General features: G+C 37.2%; 1 protein-coding gene and 2 pseudogenes across 1 annotated transcript; 1 reads left to right on the top strand and 2 right to left on the bottom strand.

Moving 5' to 3' along the window:
• Window positions 1–13,056, bottom strand: part of LOC121758920 — a 126,407-nt pseudogene that overhangs the window by 24,269 nt on the left and 89,082 nt on the right.
• LOC121758923 (probable serine/threonine-protein kinase At1g01540) lies at window positions 343–3,209 on the top strand. The gene is made up of 7 exons (XM_042154359.1): window positions 343–1,138; window positions 1,640–1,744; window positions 1,848–1,970; window positions 2,051–2,221; window positions 2,315–2,444; window positions 2,530–2,739; window positions 2,955–3,209. Exons 1-7 carry the CDS (start codon window positions 576–578, stop codon window positions 3,099–3,101), a joined length of 1,449 nt encoding a protein of 482 aa, XP_042010293.1. The 5' UTR covers window positions 343–575; the 3' UTR covers window positions 3,102–3,209.
• Window positions 3,723–6,411, bottom strand: LOC121758916 (annotated as a pseudogene).

Genomic DNA, 13,056 nt, shown 5'->3' with positions numbered 1-13,056 from the left:
TGCCAAGGTTTTCTCCACCAAGTCTTCCATTCTATACTTGTTTAAAGACTAGTTTTGGCTAAGACTATATATTTGTAATTTGGTAATATTAATTGTATGTAGCATGATAATACTAAGGTTTAAAGACTAGTTTTGGCTAAGATTAAATTCGAATTTTCGATATTTTGTCATTACGCACAACATCATATTATCGCAATGAAAAAAAAAGAAAAAATATTTATCTTAAAATAAACTCAATTTAGAACAACACGTGGCATTCATCCAAACAATTTTTTCGTTTAGTGAATGAAGATGGAATGAGAATCATCATGAATCCGCATAAACAATCCTCAGCTGAATTCCCAACAGCTGACAAACGACAATAGCCTTCATTAATAGAGTCCATTAATCATCACTCAAATTCGATTGGGACAAAACATCTCGTACGTGTACAGCAGCTGTATTCAATGGTTTATGCTATGTGTCGCACAATTCATCTCAGCAGTGCATCATTCTTCACTCTCTCTCTCTAAAAATTCTATCTTTACTCACACCCACATACCAAATGTCAAACCTTTCCACCCAAACAAACACCAATGCCTAACGCAGACTCTTCCTCGTTTCTCGCAGACGAGCTGTGGAAACGCACCTCAATCTTCGGCTTGCATTTATGGGTCGTTCTCGGATTCTTCGTCGGCGCCGCCATCGTCGTCTTCCTCCTCCTCCTCTCCCTCTACCTCTCCACCAAGAAAAGAAGCAGAAAGACTCCATTTTTAACCCCGCCCGCCGCCAAAGGCTCCGTCATCCCAACTATTTCAAGAGAAATTCAAGAAATCCGGGTCGACCCGGATAAGGAATTGCATCCGAAGCCCGACCCGAAAGAGGCCCACATTGAGATTGTGAAGGGAAACGTGATTGCTTACCCGGGTCTCCTTTCCGGGCCGGGTCAGGGGAGCGGCGAGGCGGCGGTGGTGGTGGTGGCGGCGGCGGAGGTTTCGCATCTGGGGTGGGGCCACTGGTACACTCTGAGGGAGCTGGAGGAGTCTACTAATGGATTTAGTGATGAGAATGTTGTTGGTGAAGGAGGCTATGGAATTGTGTATCATGGTGTGCTCAAGGATGATACTAAGATAGCTGTCAAGAATTTGCTCAATAATAGGTCAGATTCTTCTTCTTAACAATTTTCACTACTTTTTTTTTGTAAGGGAAGTTAGCGTGCTTGTTTGATTCGAATGGAAGTTTTAGCATATATGTTTATGAGTTGAATTTGCATGTCTTCATTTGTTAGTTCACATTGATTTTTGTCATGTTTAAAAGATGGCAATTGAATAATTCATGTATATAGAACGAATTGAGTTATTGTAAGTCTTGAATATTGCCAATTTAGGTGTGTTCTCTTTGACTGCAAATTTAGTAAAGAAATTGAGGAATAAGAAAAGATGGGAGTGACAATTTGTGATCTTTTTCTCCTCGTTAAGGGGTTGTTATTCTTTAGTGCATAAGCTTGGTTGTCTTCGTGCACGCGTGTTTTTTTCCCGTCTAGCGTTTTTCCAGGACAGAATAAGTGAGGAGTCGGAAAATGGTGTAAGTTACATATTTTTCCACCGTTTCCCATCAAAGAGAACGACAATTATGTGATAGTTGCGAATGGTGGTTTCAGGGGTCAAGCAGAGAGAGAGTTCAAGGTCGAAGTCGAAGCTATAGGGCGTGTGCGCCACAAGAATTTGGTGAGGTTGCTTGGCTATTGTGCTGAGGGAGCTCATAGGTACGGTACTCCCAACTGGAACATGGTGTTCTTTGTTAACGAACTCATGTCTGAAGTTGCTATGATAGGAATCTCTTACATGGTGTGTGAATCTTTCTTTCAGGATGCTCGTGTACGAGTACGTTGATAATGGGAATTTGGAGCAATGGCTTCATGGAGATGTCGGGCCTATAAGCCCCCTTACGTGGGATAATCGAATCCATATTATACTTGGAACTGCTAAGGGGTAGGTGTGGATTGCTATTTCAGAAACTTCATAATCTATTTTGGTTCGATTTTGGAACTTAGAAGTTGAGTGATTTACAGGTTGACATATCTGCACGAGGGCCTCGAGCCTAAGGTCGTTCATCGTGATATCAAATCGAGCAACATTTTACTGGACAAACAATGGAACGCTAAAGTGTCCGACTTTGGTCTAGCGAAGCTGATAGGCTCCGAGAGGAGTTACATCACAACTCGAGTTATGGGCACATTCGGGTGAGGAGTCATTTCTGTTGATTTGGTGTAACTATTTGCCTTAACATAATCACATGAATGAATGGTTTTTTTTTTCACTTGGTCTTGTCTTAGCTATGTCGCCCCTGAATATGCGAGCACTGGTATGCTGAACGAGAGGAGTGACGTGTACAGCTTTGGCATTCTTATCATGGAAATGATCACGGGGAGGAATCCGGTGGATTATAGTCGTCCCCCGGGAGAGGTTCCTATACATACAAAGAGTTTTACTTATTTCTAATAACTGTTTTTTGGCTGCTTTTCTGTGTTCTAACGAGTCGGATTCTCAGGTGAACCTTGTTGACTGGCTCAAGACAATGGTTTCCAGTCGGAATGCTGACGGGGTTTTGGATCCTAAGTTGCCTGAAAGGCCTTCTTCAAGAGCATTGAAGCGGGTCCTTTTGGTAGCTTTGCGCTGTGTGGACCCTAATGCTCAAAAGAGGCCGAAAATGGGGCATGTGGTGCATATGCTCGAGGCCGAAGATTTCCCTTTCCGAGACGTAAGTTTCAAAACATCGATCCGACCCTATCTTCTTGCTACATATGCCTAACTGCACATGCCACTATGTGAACATGTGATTCTTCTTTGGCAACGGTTAACAATACACAAGGATTATATAAAATTGAGTCTCGTGAATGTTGTTCAGTTGGGTAGATATCACATTGTGGCAGTTGGTGCCTCGTTTTGATACGTATAAAGCTACTCGTTTTACAGGATCGAAGGGGCGGAAGGGAACACGTACGATCACATCATCGTGGTGGGAGGGAGATGGAGAAGCACGTGGGAGAAGCGGGCGATAGCAGCGGATACGAGAGCAGTATCCAAACAGACAGGTTTTCATTGAGAAACAACGAAGATTAGTAGTACTAGTTAATAGTCTTATGTAAATACCCTTCATCATGTTCCTTCTCTACGGCTTTGTGTTGTTTACAAATTATTGTAGTAATAAAATGGATCCAGTTTTTTTCAGTCAAGCGTATTTCAAACTGTTTTAGGAAGCACACAAATAGGAAAAAAAAAACAGAGACTTGATGCAACATCAAAATATTAAATTTGGTTGAGATTCTTTGAAATCTGCATATAAATTACTCATTACTCATATATTAATATTACTAATTTTTATCTTAGTTTGCAGCCATATATATTCCGTTTTTTGGTTGGCTGTGTTATTTCATCTTATTAATTGTACAAAAATAGTTCCATGCATGTCTATTAAAATTTTACTATTGAAAATCTGAAACTATATGGGTTTTTTTTTAATTTGTCGTATTGCTTGTAAGATGTAATCTTTTTTATCAAAGAAATATGTTACCACTATTTATATGAATATTTATCACAATTCGAGAGGAGCTAGAATGAAGTGTGAGCCGATGGATTAGGTTAAGTTAGCTGAAACGAGAAAGAATTGGGCCTAAAAGAAGAGGCAAAGCTGGACATTTCATCGAACACTAGGCCTGCGCCCCATTATTTCCACGAATGCAATCACCAAACTGGAATCATCGGAGCCACCACAATCGGACTTCTCACTTTGTGCACCCCATTTTCCTCCACCCAAATTATCTCACCAGACGCCACCACTCCACTCATATTTCCGGCGTATGCGATCCTCAACGAGTAGCTCTGCTTCTCATACGACGTCTCCCCGCCTCCTACGTTCGTCACCGTCCACTTAAACTCCTGAACGACGTCGTATCTCGTGTTTTCCTCGATGAACGATGGGTAATTCAAGTCCGGGTTAGGGGTCAGTACACATGTAACCGGATCGGGTTATGGTTCGGATCTGGTTTTTTGTGTAGTTCATGGAGCAGAGCAGGTTCACGTAGTCTTGGGCCGTGGCGTCGTATATAAGACCCGGGTCGGGTCGACCTGGCCCGCCCCCCATCGCGAGTGGAGTGGCGATCTCGTAATTAAAAAACGAGTCCCTAATGTGGCCCCGCGTGTTATCTAGATGGTCGGCCGTGGTCATCATGGCCGACCAGATCGCCGCGGGCTCCACTCCGGGTGCGCGCCTTTCAGAAGCGCAGACACCCATCGATGTGCCCGACGCCAGAATAAAATCGCTCGTTAGAACAATGTTGGATCCAATATAGGATGCCGGAGTGTTGGGAACCCAGGACGCTAGCACCAGGGTTCCGGGTGCCATCAAATCGGGCTTCAGAATGCCCGGGTGGCTCGGCGCCGGGCCTCGGGAGGTGTACGACGCCACCGCCATGGGATTTGGTGGCGTAGTTGATTATGTTTTTACCGTGTTTAGTGGAGACGATGACGCCCGGGTTCAGGAATTCGCTGAACTCGAATAAGTAGGCGTCATCGGAGATGTAGACTGCGGCGGCGACGCTTGAGTTGGCAATGAATCGCATTTGGCCGTAAACAGAGCCTTTTTCGCATATGACTATAGAGTAACCAATAGTTGACAAAGCCTGTGTGTGATTGCAATAATTATTGGCGGATCCAGAACTCGAATACGGAGGGGGCGGAATTAAATATTAAAAAAATAATATAATTTTTAAGAATAAAATTAAATAATATATTTAATTAAAAATAAAAAATAATACTACATTAAATAGCAAATATTTAAACTCCATAAATATTTCAAATGTTTATTTTGATATACTAATAAGATGCAATAAAAATTAAATAAAATAAGTATTTTTTAATAATAAATAGTAAAATATAGTATTAAAAAAATATTTAACTAATAGTATAATAAAATAATATGTGTAAACTAATAAAAATATAGATTCATAAAGTATTTCAATGGTTTAATTTGGTAATAAGAAGTCATATGAATTGATAAAATAAAGAAAGAAAGGTCTTATTGAGGCTTGATCATGGACCTCTTGGTTAAAAGTCCAAGAACATAACCACTAAGATACTAACTATAACACAACATTCATTGAAAACTCATATTTTTTTATGCACGGAGGGGGCGATTTTTGCTAGGATCGATTATAAGGAACATTTAGGCTCTCCGAACGGCCGGGAAGGGGCGGTCGCCCCCTCCTGCCCCCCTGGATCCGCCGGTAATTTGCAATAAGATATGTTCTTTCTATAAATGAGAGGCAAATCCTTCAGAAGAGCCGGCGCCGGAAAAGTGGTCCAGCCGGAAAATTTTTCCCCATTCCCCAAAGTCAAACCTCCGGCGAAGACCCGGTCAACGGACCGGCCGCGACGGTCAACGCCCACGGGATCCCATTATGCAAGCTCCCAATACTCCTGGCGTTTCAGGCCGACCACGAGACCAAAACGCCCTTCTCCATAGCTCCGAACGAAGCTATGGCGATTGGGTCCTCGTACAATGCGACGTCGTTGAATCCCATCGAGATCGAGATCACGTCGACTCCGTCGGCGACGGCCTGATCAATTCCGGCGAGAACGTGGGAGGCGTAACTCCCCTCGTCCCAAATGACCTTATACATCGCCACGTGCGCGCGTGGGGCGATGCCTCTTGCGGTCCCCGATGCGTACCCGAAAAACGAGGCGCCTCCGACCTAGTTTCCGGCGGCCGTGGACGACGTGTGGGTCCCGTGCCCCTCCGTATCTCTGCCGGAGTTCATGCTGATGATGACGTTCGGGTTCGCGGCGATGACGCCCTTGTTGAAGTATCTGACTCCGATGAGTTTCTTGTTGCACATCGAGGAGTTGAAATCCTGCCCGGCCTCGCACGCCCTTTTCCATCTCGAGGGTATTTCCGTCATTCCGTCGTCGTTGTAGCTAGGGCTTTCGGGCCAGACCCCAGTGTCGATGACGTCCTTCCCGTACCCGGAAGCCGGCCAAAGACCCGTGTAAGGGTTGAGAGATAGGAACTCAAACGTGTGGGTAGTGTCAACTGTGACACTTCTCTGTCGATATATGCAGAGACGAAGCCAGGGTTTTTCTTAAGGGCTTCGAGTTCAGATTTGGACATCACCGCACTGAATCCGTGGAAGGCGTTATCATAGGTGTAGAGTAGTCTTAGCGGCTTCCGATGATCGTCGAATGAATTCGTGGTCATGAGTTTGAGTGAATTGATGGTGAATGAATACCAATGGATGTGTGTTGGGAAGATTTTTGGCATTAGGGTTTTGTCCATGTGGACAATGTAGCTTGATCTTTCTCCTAACACCAACTTAGCATGGTATGACAATAATGTTAGAAGAAATAGAAAAGGGAGGTGTTTGATTAACTCCATGTTTATCTATTTCTTGAATGTTTGTAAGTTGAAAGTTTAAGTGCTTATATATACACAAACAATGATGCAAGAATTAATGCAATGATAGTGTGATGTGATTATAGTGAAGCTCAAGAAATTAATTAGTTAAAAATTTGACGCCCTTAGACGGCTTTTGTTATTTGGGGCGTTCGATATTATTTTGGTGTGGTCGGTGGAAACTATGTGAATTTTATTTATTAAAATCTTGGTCGCATTTAACCGAATTATAAATTTAAATCCTACCATTTTCGTCTCAATGGAAGTGATGCTTTGTACAGACTGGCTTTGATATTAGATAACAAAGTGGATTAACTTTCATTATATATTTAATGTGAGAATAAATTAAAGTGATGTCTTTGTCCTTTGAGAATTATCGAATTTGCAAGAATAGAAGAGACAAATGAAACGAAAATTCCAATGTTAATAATTAATGGTAAATCACTTATGTGACAGCGAGTCATTTCCTCTTTGAATTGATTAACAAGTTTGTTTAAGCAAAATTGTGTAAACTAGCTTATAAAAGCAATTTTTGGAACCTAAATAAGTGCTTAAAATGCTGATGCTGTCTCCTCATGTTATGGCATGAAGATTTTAATCGTAAGATTGAGAAATATCAATTGCCTCACTGCAAAAAATTCGCAATTTAGTGACGGATTATTCCGTCACTAATCCGCGAAATTTAGGCACTAAGCAGATTTAGTGACGGACTAAGTATCAATAGATCCGTCAATACGAAGGTTGTTAGTAAAAAATATTCGTGACAGAAAAATCCATCACTAAAGTTACAATGACGGAAATCAAAGGTGGCTGCCATGATAAATTTGGATTAGTGAGGAGCTATTTTGTCACCAATTAGTGACTGGCGCTTTTCAGTCACTTATCCGTCACTAATTATTGAAATTTCCGCTGTTGTCACTAATTCCGTCACTATTTTGCATTTTTTGTATTGCCTAATATTGGAGAAATTTGTCTCTTTAAAGATATAGTCATATAGTTTTCGTGACACAAAAAAATGTAGTATGCCTATTACAAAATCAGGGGCGGATCCAGGAATTCAACTCAGAAGAGGCAAAAATATTTTTATAAAGAAATTTTAATAATTTGAGGTGGGGCATTTATAAAGGAAATTGGAAAAATTGAAAAAAATTTAAAAACAAAATGATATAAAAAAAATATGTTGAGGAGGGGCATTTGCCCCTTACCCCTCCCAAGTAGCTTCGCTCCTGTACAAAATGTCTACCTACACCAATATTTACATACTTATATTTATTAGGGATGTCAATCGAGTCCTCTCCCTCAATTTTTGGCCGGCTACATTAGGCTTCAAACAAGTCTTTATTTTGGATATAGACACAAATAGGCCCTAAAAGCTTGGGCTTAAATAATTCTTACAAACCCAAACCAATTCCTCCATATATTTTTCATTTCTCTTCTCACTTTTTCCAAACCACAAAATTAATAAAAGACACATAAAATTATTAAAAGGATCTTAATTATCAATCATATAGCTCAGTAAAACGGTTCTTACATAAGTAACATAAAACGGAAAATAAGATGAATCCATTCCTCCACTAGAAAAATCTAAGCAAAATATTGAAATTTTATAATTTGCACTATTAAAATAAGACTTCCAAATGTTATTTTGAACTAAAAAAATGCACAAATATTTTCTCTTATTATTTTGGGTTAATATCCACTTTTTTCACTACTTGGCAATTTTGTTAAAAATCTAAAATAAAAAACAGAATTGACTGTGTTGTAGACAAAATGGGCAGAAAACATGGGGCTGCCATCAATTTTGAACTTATTCTCACCTATTTATTGTGAATATAAAATTTGGTTGGTCCAAAATAATTGGCTAGAAAAAACCTCCATTTGAGTATATTATGATATATTGTCTCAAAATTGAGCAATTTAGTTGATCATGAATGTATTATAAGTAAAATAAGAGTGTCATTTGTACTAAGAATAATAATTATAATGGGCCAAAAATTTTCGAAAATAAGAAGTTGTAATATTAATGGTAAAATTAATTGGTTGTGTGGGGTATAATTATTAAAAATAGAAGTAAACAAATAGATTGTGGACGAATGGCAAAATGAATCAAACACTTTGTGGACAAAAGCAGTATAAGTATAATAGCATCAAAAGTTAGAATTATTGAATTGGATACTACTTTTATCTCTCATGGAGAATAGTGTGTATTGCTTCTTATTAGGTACTATCATATTTCCTCTTCAATTAGAGCTTGAAAATAACAAATGTTACCTCGACTTTATTCCCTTTTTTTGCCCATAAACTATGAGAGGGTAGGTTAACAAATTTACAAATGGGTGGAATTGGAATTTGGGGCTTCACAAATTTTAGTTGAAGCAAATTGAAATATTTTAAATTAATTTGTGTTTCGAATTTTTTTCCTTTGTTTTATATTTTTGGATTCTTTGAGTAGATCGAGTGGATAGTATAATAGCAGAACTTAGTTTTTTTATGCTCGACAATTATATAGTACTACCAGTCAAATTCTTTGAGTAGATCGAGTGGAGTACTAAATCTCATTATCTATCTATATATACCTACTATTTGCGTTCACATATACATAATTTTATGTTGAATTTGTTTATGAATTTAATAAGATACTGCTATAATATAGGGATGAATTCAAACCATAAATATATTTTAATATTGTGAAGACATGTAATCAATTTCAGCCATTTTTGATCATGAAGATCTAGCAAGGTGGTATACATGTATATTAAAACTAATCCTTGAATTTTAGAAATAAATATAAATATCATATAACATAAAAGAGCTACTGTGAGAAAGAAATCGTTTAGTTTTTTCTATTTTAATAATGAACTAAATAGCAAGGAATGATAGCATTAATTAATTCTAAAGATATACGTAAGCAATCAACTTCAAAGAAAATTAGAAAATACACGCACCGATCACCTTGTTTTTAGTTTATTAAACAAACTTTTTAATTAAAAAAGTCAACTGAAAAATCACGCCTCTGTTAACTTATATACTATATTAAATCGATATTATATTTGTATATAATTAGGTGGAAAATGGTCAGGAAATGAAGGTAAGAGAAAGACAGCAATTCCATGAATAAATATGACATAGGCACCGCTATTATCGACAGTGTGTTTTAGTTTGTTTGGATTATAACAATAGTCTCATGATGTCTCACTAAATATATCTACTTTTCTTTTTATTTGTTTCAATAATTTATTACTAAAATAAAAATATTTTATTTAATCTCTCGTGTCACCCTGAGTCATCTTTCTTAAGACGAAGGGAGTATTATACATTTATAACATGAAGTTCATGGTTCAAACTTTATTATATGTCTGTAAAAAAGTTGCCACCTATTGTAGTCCATTGTCTAGATAACCCCTGGTTCATCAATTTCTCCTTCTGAAGTTCGGACGACTGAGCAATTAAGTCGAAAGTTGACACTATGGAGTTCGAGCTTTCCGATAATTTAGGTTATTAACAATTAACCAAGACAACCCATACGATAGATAAGCTTCACGAAATCCCCTCTACCAATGAGTTCCAAAGTTGAACAATTGTCTAAATCTCAACTCAATAATAATAATAATAATAATAATAATAATAATAATAATAATAATAAATGCAAAAAGAATGGGGTATTTAACAAATCGAGAGGCTGTGACACTTCAAAAAACCAGAACTTATTTGCAAGAATATCCAAAGTGATGTGGTTTGAATTGCAGTGATACCTTTATAGTACATCATCTTATTGTGACACATGATCAAATCTTTGAAATTGATACTAGATATCTTCCAACATATACCAAATCATAAATATACAACAAAGTCAAAATGCTCATTCAAACCAAAACATTCCCACAAGTTTTAATTAAATTTTCCACCTCAAAGAAAAAAAAAGATAAAGAGTAACATATACTCTCCCAATAAGTCAAATTCCTTGTCATAACAGTGTTATTGATAATGAGCTTGAATGAGCACCTCACTCCACATCCTATAAATACATTCCACATTCCACACTTCACCACATCAAACCACCTCAACAAATCAGCAATACATTCCTCCCAAAAGATGGAAAATAGTAGATCATCAATATTCAAGACTTCCACACTTATCATAACAGTGTTATTGATAATGAGCTTGCAGTCTTCTCCGGCTGACTGTCGCCGAACCCTCCAGCCAGTCTCCACCTCACCTAGAGGTGGCGGAAAGGAAGGAGCAAAAAACCCAATCATTGTTGAAACAACATCAATGTCTTCATCTTTTTCATCATCATCTCTTCGGAAAATTCAAGAAGAATGAGTGATAATGTGATATCAATTAGAGGTTTGATGATCATTTTGGCCTCAGGCCCAAGCAGGAAAGGCCCTGGCCATTAGAAATGTTTTATATGGTTAAAAGTAGACCAGAGATTATTTTCTAAGATCATGTTGTAGTATAGCATATACGTGAGAAATTAGAACCATTCGATAAAGGGAAATTAGAACAATTCTAAAATTATATATTTGGTGTTTGGTTATGTTTGAATTTATGTACTATAGATTTCGTCGTATAGATGACATCTTGCAAAAAATTCTAGAAAATGATTAAATCTATTTTGTGTTGAAAAACTTACTAAAATGTTATTGGAACTTTTATCATGTAGTACAAAAGATATGCACAGCCTGTGGTAGTATCTTTAAACACAATTCTTTTCATCCCTAATATCCGGTCCAATATTTCATTTTGAGGGTCCCAATTATAGTCTCATTGCCAATACTACTACTTTTCTTTATTTTGAAGGCTAATATACTTGAACAATTACGTCTATGGGTCTTAAAAAATAACTTGACATTAAATTTATTGTAAGTCCCAAGTTTAAACAGTGTGGCACATAGGTTGTTTAGTTACATAACTCATGTTATAATCTGAATCTTAATCTACAGGAGACCCAAGTTGACAAAATATAGTATATATGGGATGGAGATTGTTCTCATTCTGCTATAGCTGTATAGAGGATTGATATGCTGGCCGACAAATATACGCGCTTCGTGAGCAACCAGTAACGTGGCAACGCCATTATCAATTTTCTCTCTTCATTTTTAATTCCCTCTTTCCTCTCTCCTGTATCTCCTCCTCTCTCCTCCTCGTCCCTTTTCTACTCCTATGTCCATCTTCATTTTCTGATCTGTGATCTGCCATCAATTTTGTTGTGCAATTTTAGAGTCATATGAAAATTCCTTCATTTGATATGTTTTATCGTCCTGGAAAAATCTTGTTGTCATCTTCCCTATTCCCCTATTCTTTCTTGTAACTTACTTTTTCTATCTGCAACCTTTTTTTTGGATTTTGAAAACAATTTCTCAGTCTTTAGCTTAGACTGACAAGGGATTACTATTGTAGTGGATGTAATTGCAAAATCTAATCTTCGTGTTTTAGTGAAAGAAAATATATCAATACGAGTTTAAATGCAGAACAAGAATTTTTTTTCCTTATAGAGATCTATTAAATGAAAACATATGTAAAAGCTTGTACACTTGATTTCACAAAATCTGAGGAAAAATTGGAAGAAACCCATTTTGATGAAAACATTAAGTGCATAAATTCTTTGACAGATGCAAAAATAAGTCCATGGGAATTGTAGGAACGATTTGTATACATTAAATAGTTAGAAGTATTGATTCTATGGTGAAAAGCTCCTTGATAGAGGTAGGAGAATTTGGTGAGAAAGAAAAATTACAGACGAGAGAGAATGAAGCCATGGTTCACAAATTTTACTCTTTAAAAATTATAGATAGGAATGAGATGATTTAGAAGTCGGTTGAATAAAAAAATAGAGATTGCTATAATTGAGTATACAAGAAATTTGAAAAATAGATTTAGAGAAGAATCTTGATTTTGCTGAATCGTAGTGAGAGGGGGATAGAGAATGAGCAGAAATGATGAAGGAGGGGAGGGGAGAGGAGAGATGAAATTATAGAAAAAGAGAGGAAATTGCTAATGACGATTGCCACATCATTTGTCGCTCACCAAGCGCCCACGTTGGGGCGCCTAGCAGAACAATCCTCTAGCTTTATATACTTTTTTTTTACTTAAGATTGTTAATTTTAATCAAGTGATAAACTCAATATCTTTACAGTGTAACTAAAGTCATCCGGTGTTAAATTGATTCATGGTAAATTTGCTTATAACTTGCTCCAATATAAAAGACTAATCATCCTCTTATGAGTGTTATAAGGTTATTTTGAAAATGGGAAAATTTTGAAAGAGTTAAGATAAGAATATTGAATATGTACTAAAGAATTGAGTGAATTAGTCAAGACATTATAGATGAAGAACGACTTTCTTGTACAAATATGAGTATATATCAAAAATCCAGGATGTGTAAGAAAATCTACAAAAGGCCTTCTTCTTATATGGAGTCTTTTTTGTTCATTCGACAGACAAATTTGACATTTGATTTGGTAAAGAAAAGAAAAACTAGAAGGCACTCACTCACACAGTCTTACAAGATACAAAAGATATTAAAACTATGAGCCTGTAAATTTTTAATCGTAACAAAGTTTTTTCTACACTTAAATCCACACAAAGTACCAATTCAAAAGAACACTTCTAAATAAACATGCC

The sequence above is a fragment of the Salvia splendens genome, chromosome 12, assembly GCF_004379255.2.
Source record: "Salvia splendens isolate huo1 chromosome 12, SspV2, whole genome shotgun sequence".
Lineage (NCBI taxonomy): Eukaryota > Viridiplantae > Streptophyta > Magnoliopsida > Lamiales > Lamiaceae > Salvia > Salvia splendens.
The sequence above is the reverse complement of the archived record's forward strand: the minus strand, read 5'-3'. Positions and strand labels throughout refer to the sequence as shown.

Bases quoted from the DNA above. Each gene is read 5' to 3' on its own strand.
- LOC121758923 (XM_042154359.1), top strand. From the start codon at position 576: ATGCCTAACGCAGACTCTTCCTCGTTTCTCGCAGACGAGCTGTGGAAA. The intron at 1,139-1,639 runs GTCAGATTCTTC...TGGTGGTTTCAG, and splicing joins AAGAATTTGCTCAATAATAG to GGGTCAAGCAGAGAGAGAGT. The intron at 1,971-2,050 runs GTAGGTGTGGAT...AGTGATTTACAG, and splicing joins ATACTTGGAACTGCTAAGGG to GTTGACATATCTGCACGAGG.